The sequence below is a fragment of the Prionailurus viverrinus genome, chromosome X (assembly GCF_022837055.1).
Source record: "Prionailurus viverrinus isolate Anna chromosome X, UM_Priviv_1.0, whole genome shotgun sequence".
NCBI classification, from domain to species: domain Eukaryota; kingdom Metazoa; phylum Chordata; class Mammalia; order Carnivora; family Felidae; genus Prionailurus; species Prionailurus viverrinus.
In genome coordinates this window covers 101,624,424-101,647,203 of record NC_062579.1, presented here as the reverse complement: position 1 = coordinate 101,647,203, position 22,780 = coordinate 101,624,424, and the positions used below count along the sequence as shown (strand labels likewise).

Sequence of the window (22,780 nt, the reverse complement as noted above, 5' to 3'; positions counted from 1 at the left end):
ACTCACTTAACTCTCTCTGAGCTTCAGTTTCCTCATCTGTAAAACGGAGTGAAGTAACACGTCTTGTAGGGTTGCTATGAAGATTCGAACCAATAGCTGCCCAGGGCCCCGAGGCGCACAGTAAGCATTTAAACCGTGGTGGCGACGTGCATGCATAAGTGGGGCATTAAATGGGCAGAGGAAGATCCGAGATCCCTTTAAAGGCATTGGGGAGCTGGAGAGGAGAGATCTACAGCTTTGGCAGTCCTGAGAGCTGGCCCTCTCCCCTCCAGAATACCGTGACCCAATGAAACTCAGAGCGGCAGGAGAGGGGGCAGGGGCCTGAATTTGGCTCGGGCAACCTCTGCAGCGAGTCTGGAGAGAGGCGGAGAGCTGGAAGGGGCGGAGAAATCCCGGCCATCAGAGGACTGCAGGTGTCAGGCAGAGTTGGTGTAGGTGGGCTCCCAGAGCCAGGCTGAAGGAGGGGAGGAGGTTGGAGCAGCCCGGCCGGCGAGCAGGCGGGGGAAGAGAGGGAGGCGGGGCTCGGAGCCCGAGGGGCTGTCCTTAAACAGCTCCTCTCATGCCGGGCAGTTTGCTGCATCTGGAGGAGCTCACTGGAGAATCTCCAACATCGGAGCGGGGCTTCAACTACCGTAAGTACCTGCAAATGAGCGCATAGGCCAGTGGCTGAAGATTAAATACTGGCCATCAGATCCTAAACAAAAGCCCCCGAAATAGTCTCCCTGCTGTAACTGCCGCAAATCAAACTGCTCCCCAGTCTCTACCCGCTACCCCCTTCATCCCTCCCTTTCTCCGTCCCTCCACGGATCCCAGCCTTGCCTCCCTGAGAATCTCTGGGCACTGTAATTATCTTCCCTTTTCCTTCTCAGTCTTCCCTCCAAACCCTTAGCGAAGCATGTACCCGGCACCCCGCCGAGCCCAACCCCTTTGATTCCTGGAGCCCTCAAAGCTATGCAGGGGGCGAGCCATTAGACATTTCGGGTATGTCACCCTCAAAAGCACTGCGGCGCTGCCTAAGGGTGGGGAAAGTGCTTGGGGTGGAATAGAAGGAGAGGGTTAAAGGGCTAGTCCTTGGAAGTTGGGGGTGGGGGTGGGGGTGTGAAAGCCCCCAGATGGGCGTGGCCAATTAACCTAAAGCTGGCGGCTGTTTCCCAAATTCCCTGGGCACAAGAGTCCTCATTTGGGCTGGATTCTTAGTGATTGGGGAGGGGTCAGCCATGCTGAGAAGTCCAGGTTCCTTCATTCTGCTCAAGTCCCCAGGAGGCAAAACCCTGGTTTAGGGGTCTAAGTGGCCACTGTGGAATCTCAGATGGCATTTCTGGGCAGAATCCCAGGTTGAACCTTTCCCTTGGCAGTAGAACCTGGCTTCCCCAATAAATCTTGGCCCAGAGCCCTGGGGGAACAAAGCAACAGGGTGGCACTCAAGCCTGGGCCTGGGCCTGGCCCTGAGAAGAGCAGGGAAAAGGGGCTCTAGGAACTGAGATGGGATGAGCATCGTTAGGGTGCCACATGAGGTTAATACCCCCTTGGGGAAGAAGAAAAATAGCTACCTTTTAATGAAATGTTTACTGTGTGCCTTGTACATATATTATCTCTGATCCAACACAACAAAATGCTAGGTAGGTGTTTCTCCCCAACTTCACAGATAAAAGAAAAAAAAAAAGTCCAGAGAGGGTAATTTGAGCATCCTTCTTCAATGTAAAGTGAACAAGGCGAAAGGAAACTGTCTCCTTGGATCTCTGACTTTCCACCTGTTTCCTACAGCCCAGATGTTTGAAAATGAATCTTCTTGTTTTCCTGCTCCTCCAACCTGCCCGGTGTTAGCCCTGGAGCAGATTAGAGACTTCATTACTAGGGTCTGTTGGGGTGAAGAAAAAGCACCCCTTTTCTGTTCTGGGAGCTGCCTTTACCTCGCTCTACTGAGCTAGGATTACAAGACCAGTGCTCTAACCCCTGAGCTATGGAGCCTGAGCTAGGATTAAACAGCCAGTACCTCAGAGTCTGAATAGAGAGAGTTGGTGGAGGAGAGTTAGCTTGAGTTTGTGTGTGGTGGGGATACACCTTCCCTTGGCAAATGGATACTTTGGGTGTGGTGGGGGAGAAGAGGCAAGAAAGTACAAAGGGTCTACCTTGTGCACATGTGGTCAGTAGTGGGGTTTTTGGAAAATGAAAAGGCCTCGCTGAATTTAAATATTTTTACCATATTCTCTGAAATTCAAACAATTCTCTATATCCTTAGGAGCAATGAACAAAATTGCTTATAAATTATGGGCAGCCAATACATCATTTACGCCTTATATTAATTAGCTCAAGCACCTTGATTCTCCAACACCTACTTAAGATGGGGAGTTTCAAGCTTTGGGGGGCAAGAGATAAGAATGAGCATAATACTGCGTCTGAAGCAATCTACAGAAGGGAGGGCCTGGATGGTGTGAAATGGGAAAGGTGAGTAAATGTAAGAAAGGGGGAATTTAAATACTGGTTTTAGAGTATTGGCATCGGAGGTAAACATGAATTTTGGCCTTAGTATTTAATCTTTTGACTTTGGGCAAATTAAATATATCTTCTCTAAAATGGAGATGGCAGGAAAGCCTCCTTTCCTAGGTTGTTGGAGAACTCAGACTATCTATCAATCTATCTAATCTAATCTAATCTAAAAAGATTATTCCCTATCCCTCCCATCTCTATCATCCCATGGGCTCCCTCTGGGCTGGATTAACTTGCCCTCTGGGCCTCTGAGATTACAGGGATGTACAGACATTTCAACCCATCTGACATCTTAGATGCCAGCAAAGACCTTGGGTGGGAAGAGAAGGGGGTGGGGCAAAGGAGCAGGTGGCCTTGTAGTACCTTTCATGCCTCTGAAGGACTGGAAGGTAGGGCTGTCAATTGCAGTTTAGTGATTCAAACTCAACTTTGAGGGGCAGGACAAGTCCTCTGAGTAAAAATACTTCTGCTTTTAGATCTCACCACCTGCTGAGGGGCAGAACCGTGCCAGACTTGAAGTGCACATTGAGCACCAGAGGCCCCATGACCCTGGACCGGCCAGGGCAGCGACCCACCATGTTGCGGACATTTACTGTCTTGCTCTTTTGCATTCGTGAGTACAAGGAAGGGGTGAGGGGCAAGTAATCCTGTCACAGGTACCCCTATGAGTGGACACCTTGGGGAGGGAGGAGAGACTTTTGGGGAATGAGAGTTGGTGGGGTCAGTGTGTGGGCCCTCCTTTACCATTCTCTCTCTTTTCAGGGCTGAGTCTGGGTATGACATCGATAGGTAAGTGAGTCCTGCCACCTCAGGTGGCACCACCTCAGGAACCTGCCACTTCCTGGAGGTTCCGAGACATCAGCTGCCTCCATGGCCCCTGGACATAACTGCCTTGAGACCACAAAGATAATTCCCAGATTGAGCTGGTTGGGAATCAGAGCCCCTCACTTCGTGACTTGGTTTCCCACAGAATAATAAAAAGCTTTACCTCAGATGGAAAGGAAGCCAGACTTGTGCTGTGTTCCCCAACTCACTTGAATCCCTTGAACAAATATCCTGGGGTCCCTATCCCATATCCCACAGGAGCAGACACTCTTGTCCCCGAGGGAAGACAAAAAAAGGAATCAGGGTCACAGCTGATTTTAAGGGACATTGTGGGGCATGCTGTGGGAGGGAGAGTGTTGGACCACTCACATCTTTGTGATCTTTGGAAATGACAGTGATGCAGTCACAACCAGAGCTGTGGATAGAGACCAACTACCCTCAGGCCCCTTGGGAGAACATAACACTTTGGTGCAAAAGCCCCTCTCGGATTTCAAGCAAGTTCCTGCTGCTGAAGGATAAGACACAGATGACCTGGATCCGCCCTTCCTCCAAGACCTTCCAAGTTTCATTCCCTTTAGGTGCCCTTACTAAGTACAATGCAGGTCTTTACAGGTGCTGCTACTGGAAGGAGACAGGCTGGTCAGAGCCCAGTAAAGTTTTAGAGTTGGAGGCACCAGGTAAGAAGACAGTGACAGATAGTCAAGAATAAACTCCAGCTCCTGGAATTCAAACTTGCCTTCGCAGAGCATGATTTGTTTAATTAATTCATTTGTTTACCTCAAATGCATGAATGCATACACGCAGGCATTCCACAATAAGTGCCTACTCTTTATAGGTAATGCAGAATGAGGTTGCAGTCTCTGGAACATTTCTAGAGAGCAAGCTCTCAACATAGGGGAGACCCTAGATGGGAGAGGGAAGGGCGGCAAATAAGGATGGTAAAGGGAAGTCTTCTTTAAGTAGCACTCTCCTCTGCTGCTCACTGAGCAGCACTATCCTTGCTCTATCTGAATTCTAGTTCATTCTCTCCTTCTAGGTCAGCTGCCCAAGCCCATCTTCTGGATCCAGGCTGAGACCTCCCCTCTTCCTGGATGTAATGTTAACATACTCTGCCATGGCTGGCTGCAGGATTTGGTATTCATGCTGTTCAAGGAGGGATATGCAGAGCCCGTGGATTACCAAATCCCAACTGGGACAGTGGCCATATTCTCCATTGCCAACATGACACCTGAGAGCGAAGGGGTTTACATCTGCCGCACTCATATCCAGATGCTCCCCACTCTGTGGTCAGAGCCCAGCAACCCCCTGAAGCTGATTGTGGCAGGTGGGTGCGGCTATGGCTGCTGGGGTCTGATGATTGTTGTCCCAGGGATCATGGCTGGATGAACCAGGCTTTCTGAATTTACATTTCTTAGCCAGGTCCTAGGCCCTGCAAGGCCTCTGAGCTACAGTCATGTGACATTTTACTGAGATGCAAATTAGAATCCCACATTCTACAAGGCAGGTGTGTGGGAGCCAATCACTTTGCTAGCGAGTGAGCCCAACCAAGTGTGCGGCAGCTTCAACTCATCACAGCTTTGTTGTTCTCTATTTATTGAACATGATGCATTCATTCATTCATTTGACTAATATTTATTGAGCACTTAATATGTGCCAGGCACTGCCACTGCAGTCTTATAAGCTGGTTTTTAAATTTTAAATGCATTTTTGTTGTATTTGTGATTATTATTTTTAAGTGTGGAAAACAGAATGGATTGTGCAAGTGCTGGTGATAAAAATAAACAAAAATGGTAAAAGGTGATAGTTCGTATTTTAGAAATGGCTTCATAAATGACTTTAGTCCTATATATGTAAATCTGATAAGACAGTCAACCTCTAAACACAGCAGAAGTCTCCTGAAAATGTTCAAATGCCAGATGCACACCCGAGCCCCAATTTGCCCACCCCATGGCCTAGATGCTTTCAGACAGAATTGGCCACATTGCCATCAGTTATTCCATCAATCCCCATCAATAGGCTTGGGGAAAGCCGTGGCGCAACAGAAGGTACCCCGGACTTAGAAGCAGTAATCTTGGTTTCTAGTTCAACCTCTGACACCACCTCCCTGTGTGATCTTGAGCAAGTCACTTCACCTCTCTGTGCTTCGGTTTCCCCCACTCTAAAATGGGATGACGGTATCTATACAACCTACTGTATGATGCCCCTCTGTGCCTCGGTTTCCTGATTTGCAAAATTGGTATAAGAATAATGCCTACCTCACAGGGTTGTTGTGAGGATGTGCCTAAATATAATATATGTACAGTGCCTGGCATATAAGTTCTCAATAAATGGTAGATGTTAATTTCATTAGTATAGCTTCTTATTGAGGATCAAATAACAAAGACTGTCTGTTTGAACTGTGTGTATGGATGTTTGTTGCACGAATGTCCTTCCAGAGTAGATTCCACTAACATACACTTTGGCAGTTACCTACTCACTGGTATCCCTCACTAGGCCATCAACTCTTTGCTGACAGGGACTGTGTCTACTTGTAAACCCTTATACCTACATGATGCCTGAATGCTACATCCTAAATGCTCAATGAGCACATGACAGAGCTGATCTTTCTAATAATGGATGGGTGGGTCTACCTGGGATGGCAGTGGGTAAGAAGGAATGGTATGGGAGTAAGGCCCGCCCCTTATTTTGTAGTATCATTCCCTTAGGGGAACAGTACATGGAAAAGAGGGTGTGGCCCCATTAACAGATTTCTTTGGGTTGAAGACTTATTGGCCAATCCCTCATTTCTTTCTTCCTATCTTGTGCTGGAAGTAGGGTCTTATTGGGCTTAATGTGTTCGAAAGCCATTTTTTTTTTCCTGCAGTAGTATTCATGCTCTACAAAGATAGCATCAAAAGTACAGTTTAAGAAGTTTGGTTTCTTGGGTGGTTGGAAGAAGTACATTTGGCATTCCAGGAACCTAAAGATATCGGCAATTACAGATGTAGCTATTCCACGGAGACACAGCCCTATACATAGTTAGAGCTCGGTGGATCTGATTAAGTCTGGCGAGCAGGGAGGTACCTAAGTGGACATGCCCTTGATTATCTCCTAGAAGAGGCTGAGATTCAAGGAAGAGAGAGAGAGTAGAGGCTAAACTTCAGCTACCACTCCCTGTCTTTAGAAAAAACTAGGAAAATAAAACTAGAAGATAATAGAGAAGATTCAACCTATTGTTAATTCAGGGTCTCTCCCCTTTCTAGGACTCTATCCCAAACCAACTCTGACAGCATATCCTGGGCCCATTATGGCACCTGGAGAAAGCCTGAGCCTCAGGTGTCAGGGGCCAATCTATGGAATGACATTTGCCCTAATAAGGCTTGAAGACTTGGAGAAATCCTTTTACCGCAAGAGGCCAATAAAAAATGAGGCATATTTCTTCTTTCGGGCTTTGAAAATCCATGATGCTGGACATTACCTCTGTTTTTACTATGATGGGTCATACAGGGGTTCACTCCTTAGTGATATCCTGAAAATCTGGGTAACCGGTAAGAGAGGGGAATGCCATTCATCTATGCTAGGGGCTAAGGATATACAACTCCCTCTGGGCCTCCTGGAGAACCTGGTCATGCAGCCAGGGCTAACAGTGGGGAAGAGAGCAGAATTTGTACAACTGGGCTTAGGATTTGCCAAGGGTGGACTGGAGGAAGAGAACCCTTAGTGGTGGGAAGCGAGGCAGACTACTAGCCCTTTCTATTTTGGGTCTTGTCCTAGACACTTTCCCCAAGACCTGGCTACTTGCTCAGCCCAGTCCTGTGGTCCAAATGGGTCAGAACGTGAGCCTGTGGTGTCAAGGGCCAGTGGATGGAGTGGGGCTTGCACTCTATAAGAAAGGAGAAGACAAACCACTTCAGCTCTTGGATACTGCCAGCACTGATGACGATGAGTCATTCTTCCTCAACAATGTGACCTACAGTGATGCTGGCGTCTATAGCTGCCTCTATCTCCTCTCCTGGAAGACCTCCATCAGGATGACATCACACAACACCATGGAGCTCGTGGTTGTAGGCAAGTGCTAACAAATGTGTGTTTTTATCACCATTATTGTATTCTAAGAAGGAGCTAGCAGCCCTATACCCTCTTGGATTTATGAGCCAAGGAAAAATACACTAGGAAGGTGGTGTGGAATTTTCTCCAAAAACTTTAGGTATTTTCTCTCCCAGGATTGCTACCCAAGTCCTACCTCTCAGCATGGCCTAGCCCCATTGTGTCCCCTGGAAAAGTTATTTTCCTTCTGGCCAGGGGAAACTCACAGGTGTCAGGTCTTCCTGAGAGAAGATAGAAACCCAAGAGTCTTCAGAGCACTGAGGAGTGGGCCAAAAGGTTCTGATGCACAAAGTTTGAGACCTCTGATCTAGTGGAAGTGGAAAAGCAGAAAAGATCAAATAGGAAGCTGGGAAACATTTGTTGGGGGAAGGGGTATTGAGTTCAAGGTCACTTATGCTAACTCTGGTTTCTGGATTGGTGCAGATAAGCCCCCCAAACCCTCCCTGTCAGCTTGGCCCAGCACTGTGTTCAAGCTAGGAAAGGCAATTACCCTCCAGTGCCGAGTACCTCATCCAGTACTCGAATTTTCTCTGGAATGGGAGGAAAGAGCAACATTCCAAAAATTCTCGGTGGATGGAGACTTCATCATCAGTAATGCTGAAGGGAAAGGCACAGGGACCTACAGTTGTAGTTATCGTATACAGGCACACCCCAACATCTGGTCACATCGCAGTGAGCCCCTGAGGCTGATGGGGCCAGCAGGTGAGAGGACAGCTCTTCATGTGTATGCCCCTCCGTGGCTTTGGTCATGATAGCCCTGGGATCCCAGAGCAGTGCCCAGAAAGCTATGGAAAGGGGAGTCAGGGGCTTATAAGTTAAGGTCCTTGTGTTTGTGCATTCCTCCCCTGGGGTGGCCTCATAATCATTCAAAGGCAGTGAGCAGGATACTTTCAAAGCTCCCATTCTTTATGAAAAAGAAGGCCACTTCTATTCACCTTCCCTTCACCGTCAGAAACCAGCCCCTGCCACCCCTCCCCTGAATGTTTTCGCCTCCCCCTTTCTCTATCAAGGCCCCTTCTTCTGGTCTTCTCTAGCCACAGGCTTTCTCACCTGGAATTACGTTCTGAATGAAGCTATCAGGCTGTCCCTATTCATGCAGCTTGTTGCCTTGCTGTTGGTAGTGCTGTGGATAAGGTGGAAGTGTCGGAGACTCAGAATCAGGTAACTGTCTTGTCCCAGCCTCCTGTTCTTCAATGTAGCTCAGTCCAGGCTCCCCAGAGACTCAGACACAGGGCATGCTCTATTTGATACAAGTCACAGGGTCACACCCTTTGTATGCCCCACCTTCTGCGTGTCAAAGACAAGACTTTCTCATCCCAGCTGTTTCTCTTTCACCTTGCAGAGAGGTCAGCACCCAAGCCAGAGGGTGGAGAAACATATACTTCTCAGAGATGAGAAGTAATCAGAACCTCATCCATTGATTTCCACCCCCCAACAAGAGAGTACCCAAATCTCAGCCCCTCAGAGATGATTGATGTCTTCCACATTAACTTAGTCTGAACTTCTTCTCTTGTAAGAAGCCAAGCTGTCCTGTGTCTCCAGGTGTTACCCAACTCCCATCCCAACTTTGCATCATTACTCCTAGCTTTCAAGGGCGAGAGAGCCTTGTGGTCCATCCTAGTTGCCCTAGAAACCAGTATTTCCACTGCTCTGGCCTCCAACCATCTGTGCAGGGCATCCTGAGAGTATAATCTTAACCTAGATGGGCATCTGATGAGGCAGTGGATTGGGCCTGGGCATCAAACTGCTTCCTCTGAAACAAACAGGTTGTCCTGCCATTTCCTATGATCTTTTGATGTCCTCTGGGCCATCCCCCTCTCTCTCTGATCCCCATGGCCTGTGCTTAAGCTATTCTGCCTAAAAACAAGGAGACAAATGACAGCTCCCAGCTTCGTGGGGGCTTCAGCCCCTGAATGCCTTATCTAGTCCCCCCCCCCAACCTCCTAGTTCCTGGGTATAGCCCCCTCACCATTATCACAGGCCTTTGTGTATTCCATACACAAAGGCTGATGACTATGATTTGTGTCTGTGTTTTCCACTAGGATCTGAAGGACAGAGTGCTTGGGTAATTAGAAGGGAGCCCCCTAAATCTTCTGCAAAAACCACCACCCTTTGAGTTTTCAAAAGGTCTCAGTGGGGGTCCAGTCTTAGTTGTCCTTAGAATCTATCCTGAGTCTTGCATCTGGGGGTAACCTCAAAGCCAGGAGTTAGAAAAAAATGTGACTTCAAGTGCCCTACTTCAACTCAGGACCACCGCATCAAAGAATGGGTTCAGAAACAGATTTGAGAAAAAGCAGCTTGAAAAGCATGTTTTTGTGATCAGGAAGTGGGGGCGGTCAGTGTTTTCTAAGTACAAATTGCCAAGTGGATTTTGGCCTAATATCATCTAATTCTACAGGACCCATAACCCAAAGCTGCTGCACATTGCTAGTCATAATCTGGGTGGGGGTAGAGAGATCCCACTCTCTGACAAGCTTAGCTCAGCACTGACAATCTTCCGGTAATTCACCACGGCTGCCTAGGCAACCCTTCCATAACAAAGGCAGGTGAGGCAGGTCGGTCTGAGGACCAATACTGCCATAATAAAAACTGCTTCCAAACTTAAACTTGATGACTGAGAAACACCCAAGATTTTTCCCTCCACCCCCACACCCACCACCCAGAGCTGCCGATCACTCTGAGCTCCAGGGGTTCTGAGGGCTGGGGTTACAAAAGCATTTTCACATCTGACAACTCAGTTCCAGCAACAGCCTAATCAGGGGCCAAGGGGAGCTGACACCTGATACAGGCTGGGGAGGGGGGAGGGGGCGGGGGGCACGTGGGTCATGAAAGACCAAGAGGTTTGTAGGTGGTGAGGTCCTCAAAAAGAAAAGTCATCGATGTCAGAAAAGATTATATCCCATTATCCTGCCCAAATCCAATCCCTATTGGGTGGTGAGAAAGCCAATGACATAAATTGCCGCCCCCTTCTCTCCGCCCTCCCCCTAACCCCAGCAGTTCCTCTCGTCTCTTTTCTGGTCTCACTAGAGAAGCCTGGTTGCTGGGGACTGCTCAAGGGGTCACCATGCTCTTCATAGTCACTGTCCTCTTCTGCTGTGGTGAGTATAAGGGGGTGGGGAAGGGGCCTGGGCAGAAGGCCGGGGGAATCCCGTGCGGGAGGGGGCAGAGCCTTGGCAGCAATTTCTTTTGCAGGACTGTGCAATGGGGTATTGACAGAAGAGACTGGTGAGTTTTTCCTGCTCCAGACTGGGACATTCCTTCCTGGAGATCCGAAATAACTACAGAGTGTCAGTGTCAGTGGCCAGGGAGTGACTGGTTGGGAGGGAAAGACAGCCAGGAAGGGGCACTTGCTAAAGCTGCTGGCAAAATTCGGCCTCCAACTCTGCTTTTCTGCCTGCACAATGCCCCCCTCCCAAGCTTCTGCACTTCTCTGAGGCTCAGCTGAGACATAAGCTTCCTCTTTCCCCTAGCACCTGCAGAAGGAAGGAAAGAGTTTGGGTTTGGGTTGAAAGGGGAGGTAGGCAATGTGATCTGGGTAGGGGGTTCAAGGGCAAAGAAGGGGGGAGGGGAGGGAGGAGGAAAGATGGCTTCATTAACTCTGCTGTTTCTAGAAATAATCATGCCAACCCCTAAGCCTGAGCTGTGGGCAGAGACCAACTTCCCTCTTGCCCCGTGGAAGAACTTAACCCTCTGGTGCAGAAGCCCTTCTGGCTCAACTAAGGAGTTTGTGTTGCTGAAGGATGGGACCGGGTGGATTGCAACTCGCCCGGCCTCAGAGCAGGTCCGGGCTGCCTTCCCCCTTGGTGCCCTGACCCAGAGCCACACCGGGAGTTACCATTGCCATTCGTGGGAGGAGATGGCTGTGTCAGAGCCCAGTGAGGCTCTGGAGCTGGTGGGCACAGGTAAGAAAAGGCAGAGGCTCCTCCCAGGGTGATCCTCAGTGCCCTGAGACTCCAACACTGTTCCTGAGGGTGGGGGAATAATGCACACTGACCTGGAGCCCAAGGGGCTTGTGCTGCAAGTAGGAGAGGACAGGCCCTGAAATGGGGGAGGGGATTGGAAACAGACTTATAGGAAGAGTCAAAGGCCAGTGCGGGATGGATTTCTTTTTTGCTGACAAAGTGACTCCAAGTGTCCCATCTGTCCACCTCCAAACTTTGGCCTCCTTTTCCACCCCATTTTGTTTCTCAGACATGCTCCCCAAACCTGTCATTTCTGCTTCCCCCCCAATCCGGGGCCAGAAACTGCAAATCCGGTGCAAAGGATGGCTGGCAGGCATGGAGTTTGTTCTGTACAAGGAGGGAGTGCAGGAACCTGTCCAGCAACTTGGTGCGGTTGGGAGAGAAGCCTTCTTTACAATCCAAAGAATGGAGGCTAAAGACCAAGGCAATTATAGCTGCCGTACTCACACTGAAAAGCGCCCCTTCAAGTGGTCTGAGCCCAGTGAGCCCCTGGAGCTTGTCATAAAAGGTAGAGCTGAAAAGGGTGTGTGAGAGAGGAGTGGGGGGAGGCAAAGCTCTGGGTCAGACACTCCTCTCCCCACAGAAACTTTGCTGCTGGTCCTAGGAGCCTGTGTCCAATCTTAGAGCCAGGCAGGCGTGGCGCTGGGAGTGCTGGGGCCTCTGGCTGCGCGATATTAATAGCCATAATCGTTATTAATAGCTGGGGTTTGTGGAGGGCGATTTAAGTTTTCTAATTATTTTCAGATCAATTATCTTATTTAGATATAGAGCAAATATTCAAGGGAGGTGGAACAGGTACCATTCACCCTTCTTGCCCAAATGGGCAAACTGAGCCTCAGGGGACCAGCAGAGCTCTAGTGAAAGTTCACTCTTTTAGCTATCTATCCGAGGAGGTGAGGGGTGGGGGTCAGGAGTCCCCTGTGAGAAGTCCGTCTGCAAAGTGGACTTGCTTTGATTTTTAAATGCACCTACTGGTGAATGAAGTGCTATAGAAAACAAAGCAGCTTCCAGAAATCAATGTTTGCTATATTAGCTATCTTTCTTTTTGGTTTCTTAATTTGGTTTTGTGTTGTGTTTTGTCTTTTGCCTTCTAGAAATGTACCCCAAGCCCTTCTTCAAGACATGGGCCAGCCCTGTGGTCACTCCTGGTGCCCGAGTGACTTTCAACTGCTCCACTCCCCACCAGCACATGAGCTTTATTCTTTACAAAGATGGAAGTGAAATAGCATCCAGTGACAGGTCTTGGGCAAGTCCAGGGGCCAGTGCAGCTCACTTTCTGATCATTTCAGTGGGCGCTGGTGATGGAGGGAATTACAGCTGCCGCTATTATGACTTTGCTATCTGGTCTGAGCCCAGCGACCCTGTGGAGCTCGTGGTGACAGGTCAGGAGGGGGGGCATGCAGATGGAGACAGTATTGACCCTGGGACAGTGGGTGGAAGGGCTGTCAGCAGGAGAGGAAAAGCGCTCTTTCTTAAAGTCACCAAGATGAAGCATGCGACTCTTGATCTTAGGGTCATGAGTTCAAGCCCCACGTTGAGCGTGGAGCCTATTCAAGTACATAAATAAATAAAATAAAAGTCACCAAGAATGTGCTTAGGAAAGTGCCTGGCACATGGTAAGCAGTCCATGGAAGGCAGCTGACTATATTATTATTGATACAGAGAGAAGAGTCAAAGGAGAGGGGAGAAGGGAGAGGCAAGTAATTCACTCCTAGGGAAAGAAGGAAGGCAGTTGCGGGTGTCCAATCCCCAAGGCCAAGCTCATGTTGTTTTATTTCTGAAATCTTTTTGTGGCTTGGCCTAGAGCTTTAGGCTCAATGTTCACTTTTTCTTTAGATGGTCTGTCAGAGATTGGTGGTCTGGATGGCCCTCAGAGAAAAGGAAAAGACCTTGAAATGACAGCTGCATATTATGCAGCCATTACAAATGATAGTTTTCAAAGGCTGATTAACGTCATAGGAAACTGTTTACTATATAAAGTTAAGTGAAAAATGTTAACCTACACAACTGTGCATACAGTAGGATCCCAATATGCAAATCATTACAGCTACACTGATATGGGTACACATAGGAAAAAATGAAAACGAAATACAGAGAAATGTATAAAGAATGGTTATATTTGAGTGGTAGAATTATATTTCCTTAGGTTTTCTCTGTATTTTCTTTTTTGTTAAATTTATTTATTTTGAGAGAGAGTGCATGCACATGAGCAGGGTAGGGGCAGAGAGAGAGGGAGAGAGAGAATCCCAAACAGGCTCCTCATGGTCAGCACAGAGCCCAATGTGGGAGTCAAACCCATGAACTGTGAGATCATGACCTGAGCTGAAATCAAGAGTCAATCGCTTAATGGACTAAGCCACCCAGGCGCCCCTTCAGTATTTTCTAATTTGCTACGATGAACACATACTGTTTCTTACAATAACACTAGAAAAGCAATTTCCAGAATGTGGGGGGATAGGCTTCTCTCATGTTGTGGTCTCTTGAATTTCAGAATACTACCCGCAACCCACTCTCCTGGCGCAGCCAGGTCCTGTGGTGCTTCCTGGAAAGAATGTGACCCTGCGCTGCCAAGGGGCTTTCCCAGGCATGAGGTTTGCCCTCTTGCAGGAAGGAAACCAGGTTCCCTTACAGTTCCAGAGCACCTCAGGGAACTCAGCTGACTTCCTCCTCCATACCGTTGGAGCAGAGGACTCTGGGAACTACAGTTGTGTCTACTACGAGACAACCATGTCAAATAGGGGATCGCATCTCAGCAAGCCCATTATGATCTGGGTGACTGGTAAGAACAGACAAGATAGGAGACTGGGACAGAGACAACTGGAGTAGGGATTAGGGATGGTAGAAGTCTAGGCCAGACCCTAGAGGGGAACCATTGCATCCAGAAGGAGAAAGGTAAAGGGTAAATGCAGCTAGTGATAAGTTTCCATACTCACTACTTTCCATCTTCCATCTCTTCCTAGACACGTTTCCCAAGCCATGGTTGTTTGCTGAGCCCAGTTCTGTGGTTCCTGTGGGGAAGAATGTTACTCTCTGGTGTCAGGGGCCAGTCCATGGAGTAGGGTACATTCTGCACAAAGAAAGAGAAGCCACTTCAGTGCATCTCTGGGGATCTACCAGTAATGACGGGGCATTCCCCATCACCAATATATCTGGTGCTAGCATAGGGCGTTACAGCTGCTGCTACCACCCTGACTGGACCAGCCCTATCAAGATACAGCCTAGCAACACTCTGGAACTCATAGTCACAGGTAAGGGGAAGGTGCTCTGGAATGGGCATGGGAGCATAGAGAGGAGAGAATGGACCACAAGACACTTCATGGAAATAGTTTTTGAAGAGCTCAAGGAGAGGCAAGCAATAGTCTTCCCTCTTTATTGAACAAACTCCAAGGGTGGCACACTGGAAAGTGGCTTCCTCTCTCTGACCAGTAGTTAATTTTTTCTAGGTTTGCTCCCCAAACCCAGCCTCTTAGCCCAGCCAGGTCCCATTGTAGCCCCTGGAGAAAATATGACTTTTCAATGCCAAGGGGAACTTCCAGACTCAACATTTGTCCTGCTGAAGGAGGGCACTCAAGAGCCTTTGGAGCAACAGAAGCCAAGCGGGTACAGGGCTGACTTCTGGATGCCAGCGGTGAGAGGTGAAGATTCTGGGATCTATAGCTGTGTTTATTATTTGGATTCTGCTCCCTTTGCGGCTTCCAATCACAGTGACTTCCTGGAGATCTGGGTGACTGGTAAGGTCCTAGAGACCTCAGTAATAGTCTAGATTTTATAGTCTAAAGTAGTTAGCCCTAAGCAGGTTCAGAGTCACTTCTAATACTGGTTGGTTGTCCTGTTTGGTTGCAGATAAGCCCCCTAAGCCCTCGCTGTCAGCCTGGCCCAGTACTATGTTCAAGCTAGGGAAGGACATCACCCTTCAGTGCCGAGGACCCCTGCCAGGTGTTGAATTTGTCCTGGAGCATGATGGAGAAGAGGCTCCTCAGCAGTTCTCAGAGGATGGGGACTTCGTCATCAACAATGTAGAAGGAAAAGGCATTGGCAACTATAGCTGCAGCTACCGCCTCCAGGCCTATCCTGATATCTGGTCGGAGCCAAGTGATGCCCTGGAGCTGGTGGGGGCAGCAGGTGAGAGGATAATCCCTCCATCATCTTAGCATGACCCACCTGGGATCCTAGAGACACCAATGGAGACCTGATGGAGACCACCCAAATGTGGAGGTGGGAGGGTTTGGAGTCTGAGACCTCAAGTGTGGCCATCTTTCTCCCAGGGATGGTAGGGAGGTGGGACCTCAGATTCACTCACAGATAGTGAGCAGGATACTTTCAAGGCATCTTCTACCCCCCAAAAGGAGAGCTGCTTCTGCCTCAGCATAAGCACTGACTCTGACCAACCCCTTCACATTCTCAACACGCGGCTTCCAAGTGAATCCTGGAGTAGGCCAGATGACTGGGCAAAAAGAGGTCAGGAGAACAGACATGTGATAACCTCCATGACTTTGGTTTCTGTTCTTTTATCATCACAGGGCCTGCTGCTCAGGAGTGCACTGTGGGGAACATTGTCCGGAGTAGTCTGATTGTGGTGGTAGTTGTAGCCTTGGGGGTGGTGCTAGCCATAGAGTGGAAGAAGTGGCCTCGACTCCGAACCAGGTAAATGCCTCATGTCAACCTCCTTCTATAAACCCAGGGCTGCTGGAGAAATGCTCCTTGAATATCTAAGCCCCATAACACAACCTGTTTTCAGGTTAACAGTTTTGGGTCCTCCCTTAGTCATGTCTTTTTCTCTACACAGGGACTCAGAGACAGATGGAAGAGACCAGACCATAGCCCTTGAAGAGTGTAACCAAGAGGGAGAACCAGGCGCCAACACCAGCTCTCCCTCATCAGTCTCTCAGGAAACCTCAGTGGAACTGCCAGTCCCAATATAATAATCTTCTCATTTACAAGAGCTTTCTTCTCCTCTCTTTTATCCTCAGAGACCTGCAGATTCAACTGATTATACTAGGAGTCAACCCCATCTACTGTTCTTGGCCACTAATCACCTGACCTGGGTCAAGGGGATTCTGGGAGTTGAGAGCTCTTACAGGGTGAGATGTTTCCTGAAGAGAGATTCCCTACCCCTGTAACTCCTCACTGTACTGATTTACTGGTGCATGAAATTCTATTAAAAACATATCTTCTGAATAAATATTCACTATTTAACTGAAAAAACTATGGCAGTGGTTTTTCCATGGATCGGTTGTCTACTTACAGCATAGAAATGGTGTATTGGAACTGACCTCCATGGAAGAGTAAGAGAGCATGGGGCTGCTAGCACAAAAGGAGCTTAAGGATGGGGTGGGGAAGGAGGGAAGGCTCCAAAAGAATACTTCCCAATTTGGTTTGAGACATTGTCACTGAGTAGAATGTCCTTTTGTCTTTCCATCTCATTATTGGATGGATGAATGGATGAATGGCGATGTTCCTTCCAAGTTCAGCCCAAGGAGGGCAAACATTGAAAGTATATCCTTTTTACCCTGTTACTTGTAGGTCCATAGTATGCCTGCCTTCAAACATCAGAATTAGCCCTCTGCAGAACTTTGAAATTGACAAAGTTGCTTTGTGACCCTTACCTAACAATCATGGAGTGTACATTAATTCACTCAAGTCTAAATGATTGATAAAAGCTGAATAGTTTGATGATCCCTAAAGAGAGCTTTGTTTTCCCAAAGAAATCGGTATCTGGTGTTGGGATCTCAGAGAGTGAGTAAGCAGATGCGGTGGTTGATTTGAAGAAGGGAGCCTCCCAGTGTCTCCTCCCAGGACTCCAAGTGGCTGCTGGCTTGCATTTTGAGCCCTTGATGTTCCTCCCTGGATCAGCATGACATTTGCTCCATGGGTGGGAATTCAGTACACATTAGGGGGATTGGAATGGGGAAGGGGGCTTACCTAGTTCCTTGAACCTGTTCAAGACCTCAGAAGAATTGTCCTACAGGTCCTAGAGGAGGTCATGATTCCTTTAAACCTGACTGTAGAGTTCCTTACCTCCCAACACTGTTTAATTCTAAGCCAACACTGTTCAGAATGATGCACAAAGGTGCTATACATGGTGAGTTATTTATCCCAGGTTACAATAAAATTTAGAAAGCAACTCCTATATTCTTACATTAAGGAGCTTATTTACCCAGCAACTTAATGAAAAAAAAATGCATTCCATTTCCCTTAATCCTTATAGAACGAAACACTGAATACTATAGACTAATTTGTATTAAGCTCTTTGGAATGTAGAAGTACAAAGTCTCACTCTGATTTCCATTTGATGAGATTCTATTGGTTGCTTATACTAATTTCTTATAGTGTTTCTAAAAATTGCATTTCAAAAGTGCTTTTACATTTGAATCTAGCAAAACCTAAATGTTGCTTTCTGCTGAGCACTACTCTCTGCCTTTAAACTCATAATCCCTAACCCTCAATCAAGCTGTACATTTTGAACACTAAAGGGAGGCTTCTTGGTCCTTGGTTTTAGAAGTCTTTGCTCAGGTCTGGTTTCGTTTTCCAATCATCAGGTGTTCCAAAGTGTATTATCAAGGCTAGTGGCAGGGCTGTGCAAGTTAGCAAGTGAACACTTGATTACTTTAGCTGTTAAACAAGGGAAAGACAAATGGGAAGAAAAGAGCGGAGAGCCAAGGACTGAAGTCTAGAGAAGGCTCTGAGTTAGAAAAGCAGGAAGAAGATGAGGCCAAATGCAGAGAAAGACTCTTGTGAAATCCAGATATTGAACCTGGGGTCTCCTGTGTCAAAAAGATTTAAATGCAGGCACTCAGGGAATCAGATAAAATTTTGATAAACCTTTCAATGAGAAACAAATAGTGAGAAATATTGTGACACTGGACTGCTAGTTGGTTTTCTAAAAACACTCACATATACCATTCTTTCACTTAGAGAACCAAGTTCTACATGTTTTAGAAGGGAAAAAAATAGTTGTCAATTAACTGCGAAATACTTAAAGACAAAGAGTGGCTTTGGGATTTAACTTTCCTACTCGCTGTCAGAGCTATTTCAATGAATTAAATATCTATTTATAATGCAGAAGTCGTCACAAACTATCTCAATGAATTAAATATCTATTTATAATGCAACCTTAGCTTGTTGCTGACAATGCTCCACATGGCACTTTTTTTCAACCTGGTTGCCATGGGAATCAGTCCCTTCACCCCTGGCTGGCCTCTAATCGTCAGCCCAGCATCAGGTAATTTCTGGGAAATGGAATCTCAGTTAGGGTGGAATGGACCTTTGAGAGCAGAATTTGTCTCTGGGGCTCCAGGAACACAGACCAAAGATCCTCTTCCCATCTTTAAAAAACAAATGTAAATTACCGCTGATCCTTGAGCTCACACATCCTTGTCCCCAGCATCTCAGAGCTACAAAGGTTGTCAAAGTGGTGTGGTCCAATCCCCAACCCAGTACAGAATCTCCTTCATAGCAGAACTTACAGGTAGGTACACAGTCTCTTTCTGTCCACCTCCAGGGATGGGGAGCCCACCATTGATGACACAACCTGAGAATTTCAAATTGTTTGATTCCATATCTGCCTGTGTAAATTCCTTTTGTATTCACCAGCTCTAGTTCCACCTCAAGTTGCAACCCAGACAAAATCTACTTCTAACACATATTCAACATCCAGAAAATGTGAGTTGTCCTTCCCGAGTCCAGAACATCTCACTAATGGTACTTCCAGGGTTTCGCCCACATTCGTTTGCAAATGCATCTCTATGTAGTTAATTCTCAGTTACCCAGGCTTCGGAGGGCAGAATTCATGCTTATCCAACTCCTTCCAGATTCAACCAGAGCAGCTCTTCTACATATCTTATATATCTATTATTGTATAGAACAATATGCGATAGAATACTTACATAGAATAGTAAACAATGATAAATTATGTAATGAAAAATAAAGCAGAGATAGGAAATACAGAAGTGTCTAGTGGGGAAATTGTTGCAAGTTAAAAAGGGTAGCTGAGACAACCTCACGGAGAAGATGGAATTTGACCTACGGTTTGAAGGGTATGTGGAGCAAGCCACGCAGATATCTAGGCAAAATGAGTTCTTGTCAGCGAACACAGCAAGTGCAGCAGCCCTGACACAGGTGAATGTCTGGCAGGTTGGATGAACTGTAACTAGACCATAGTAGCCAGAGCCCAGTAAGCAAGGGGGACAGCAGGAGATAAGGTCAAAGAGGTGGTGGGAGCCGAGCAAGACCTTTGCAGGTCTCTGTAAGGACTTTGACTTATACCATGAATAAAACAGGAAGTCACCCAAGTGACACGAGAAGACTTAGATTTACAAAGGACTGTCTAGTCTTTGTGGAGAGCAGACTCAGGGACAAGAGCAGAAGCAGAAAGATCTGTTGGGAGGCTCTTGCAGTAATCAGACAAGAGAGGGTGGGTTAGGTCAACACAGTAACAGACAGGTGATGCGAAATGGTTGGATTATTGATACAATCTGAGAAAAGAGTCAACAGAATTTGCTGACAGATTTGATGTGGGGTGTGTTCTGTAAACATTTTCATTAAAAGAAAGAACTGTTTCAAATATTACCTTAGTGTCTCCTTCCCTGAGTTATTTAAAGAAATTTTTTTAACATTTATTTATTTCTGAGAGGCACAGACAGAACATGAGTCGGGGAGAGGAAGACAGAGAGGGGGACACAGTATCTGGAGCAGGCTCCAGGCCCTGAGCTGTCAGCACAGAGCCTGATGTGGGGCTTGAACCCATGAACCGTGAGATCATGACCTGAGCTGAGGTCGGACACTTAACCAACTGAGCCACCCAGGTGCCCCCCTCCCTGGGTTATTTCAATCTCATCCTCAGAAAGTGTTCTCCAATGCCTCCCAAGCCAGGTCACCACTTCCAGACGGTTTGTCAATGCGTTTGTCATTATCCGTGCGGAAACACTGTGAGCAAAATGCAAACCTGTATATCTGAAGTGACCTGACTAGCACAGAGCACACAGGACAATGAAACGATCATCTTCCAGGATCTCAAGTCACCATTTCTATTAATGCCGTCTAAAATTACATTAGTCCTTGGGCAGCCAGATCACTCTGTTGGCTCATAGGAAACTTGTGGTCAACTAAAACCCACAGCTCTCTTTCACACAAGCTCTTGCCAGTTGATCATTTCTTGTTCTTCACTGGTGCAAGGGATGTGTTATTTTGAAATTGAGTTTTTAACTCAGATATAAGACTTGACATTTATTCCTGTTACATTTCATCATATAGGCTCTACCTTACAGATGTCATATATTATCACTTAGTGAGCCCCCTTTGATATGCCACATATATAGGCACTCCCTCATTTACTCTTAACAGCAATTCTGTGCTATTAATATCCCCATTGTACACATGAGAAAACAGAGATTCAAACAGGTAAGGTAACATGTCCAAGGCCACCCAGCTCATAGCCAAGTGCAGAGCTGGAATTAGAATCCAACTTTGTCTGATTCCAAAGCCAGATTCTCCAATGTTAAATCTTGGATAGCCCAGTGTCTAGATCATAGTAGGTATACAACAAATATTTACTAAATTGGCCACTTTCACACCCTACTTTTTATTTATGTTATTGAACTGACACTCATATTCACTTGGTATTTGTTGGGCTCTGTTCTAGAGCTTTATATTTATTAAGCATCTTAATCTTCACAATAAATCTATGAGACAGGTACTATCATTATTCACATTTTTTTCAAGGAAGGAAACAGAGCCACACAGAGATCCCTGCCTAGGTGATACAGCCAACAACTGTTAGAGACAGAATTTGGACCCAGGCAGTCTGGCTCCAGAGCTTGTGTTTATAACCACTATGCTATGCTGTCTCAGGCTATTCTGAGATCCTGAAAGTCTAGCTCACTGTCCACTGCCCAATGCTAAGCCTGTGGCCCTCCTGTTTAAGTCCAGTTCAGCCTCCCCCTTTTCTCTGTTTCCTTTGTTATCAATGAAAGCTAGTGTCCAGGATTACTAAGAATGAAAACTTGCCCACGTCCCCAAACTTAGTCTTGATTTCTCCCCTTCCCTCCCAGAACTCCATGACACTGCTCTCATGTAGACAAAATTTTTCAACTTCCCTTCTTAAGGAGGGGGCCAATGTGATTAAATGGTCCCTATTCTTGGTAAATACCTTAAAAAACACTTGGCTGGTGGTGGCAGGTCAATAGAGGCTTAGAGAAGAAAGATGTTCCCCCTGGCCCCCTCACCACCCCCAACAATGGCCCATAGACCACTCCGTTATATCAGACTATGGTAAATTAAGTCTACAGGATCCTGGCTAGAGTCATGTTTTAAACTGGGCATGGTAAGGGCATGTAGAGAAATTCAAGCCATTCACACAAGTTATTGGTTTATCAAGGATGCCTTTGGTGAGAAAATCCCTTGTTGTTTCAGAAGGCCATCTTTGGCACCATATGTCAAAGGCCCAAGAATGATACACATAACATCATAGGCTAGCATTTGTATACATATACATTTGTATATAGGGGGCTAGAATTAATTTTGAGCTTGAGACAAATCCTGTAAAGTGTGGCATGTCTTAAGAAACTTTTCAAAATTAGCCAAAGTTACCTTATTTTGCAGGATCATTGCTCAAGCAGTTGTTCCATTTTAACCCAGGAGTCAGTCCTGGGGAGCCCATCAATTGCTGTCCCAAAGTTAGACTCAATCATATGAATCTGGACATAGTGCAGGAGTCCTAGACTTGATGAAGATTAGAAGTGAAAAGGCCATCAGAGGTGATACAATGCCCAAAGTTTTTACAACGTACCAAACAAGTGGCTGACTGACCTCTGCTTGAAGCTTTCTGGAGGAGGAGTGTGGGTGGTGTGGCAGTGGGTGGGAGACACTACCTGCAAGCAATGGTTATCCCTTCAATTATCAGGTAACTGTAATGGTGAGAAAATTCTTTTGATGTTCTGAAACCTGCCTTCTTTCAGCTTTCATACCCGTTGGCCCACATCTAATGTTTAACACAAAATCCTTCCTTAAGTGTTTGCTTTTCCAAGTAAAACATCCTTGTTTTCTTCAAATGCTGCAGCCAGAGGAAAACAATACCTTAGAGATGCTCTGGCCAACTCTGAATACAAAGAAATCACCTCCAATGTGATGGACGCTATACTTCCATTAGTATATCCCTGATATCTCAATTGCATAGATAGTAGCCACATAACACTATGGTCTTATATGAAGTTTGAAGCTAACTGAAACTCCCATGCCTTTTATAGAAGCACTTCTAAGCCTTGCCTTCACTCTTAGTTTATGTAATTAATTTTAGAGTTGAAACATACAATTTCCTATTTGTCCCAACTACATTTATAGCAAGAGGGTTTTTTTTCTTTGGATGTTTGGCTTCACAGCTATTACTGAATCTGCCAACCTCAGTTTTTATACCTGTAAAGTGA

The 22,780-nt window shown here is 46.6% G+C and overlaps 1 protein-coding gene across 3 annotated transcripts; it reads left to right on the top strand.

Annotated features, from left to right (window-relative positions):
* The first annotated feature begins 3,030 nt into the window (after positions 1–3,030).
* On the top strand, positions 3,031–16,492 carry IGSF1 (immunoglobulin superfamily member 1). Of its 3 annotated transcripts, none has more exons than XM_047844182.1 (19): positions 3,031–3,100; positions 3,250–3,276; positions 3,708–3,989; positions 4,349–4,636; positions 6,555–6,839; positions 7,066–7,359; positions 7,822–8,100; positions 8,439–8,559; positions 10,426–10,496; positions 10,591–10,623; positions 11,010–11,300; positions 11,590–11,868; positions 12,455–12,742; positions 13,852–14,139; positions 14,321–14,608; positions 14,804–15,091; positions 15,204–15,482; positions 15,881–16,004; positions 16,147–16,492. In XM_047844182.1, the coding sequence occupies exons 1-19, from the start codon at positions 3,031–3,033 to the stop codon at positions 16,280–16,282; spliced, it is 4,011 nt and encodes a 1,336-aa protein (XP_047700138.1). In that variant the 3' UTR covers positions 16,283–16,492. The 3 variants fall into 3 exon arrangements, with proteins under 3 accessions (XP_047700138.1, XP_047700136.1, XP_047700139.1); XM_047844180.1 differs by having other exon boundaries at positions 10,576–10,623; XM_047844183.1 differs by lacking the exon at positions 3,250–3,276.
* Positions 16,493–22,780: the final 6,288 nt, after the last annotated feature.

Bases quoted from the DNA above. Each gene is read 5' to 3' on its own strand.
- IGSF1 (XM_047844180.1), top strand. From the start codon at position 3,031: ATGACCCTGGACCGGCCAGGGCAGCGACCCACCATGTTGCGGACATTT. The intron at 12,743-13,851 runs GTCAGGAGGGGG...CTTGAATTTCAG, and splicing joins TGTGGAGCTCGTGGTGACAG to AATACTACCCGCAACCCACT. The intron at 15,092-15,203 runs GTAAGGTCCTAG...GTTTGGTTGCAG, and splicing joins CCTGGAGATCTGGGTGACTG to ATAAGCCCCCTAAGCCCTCG.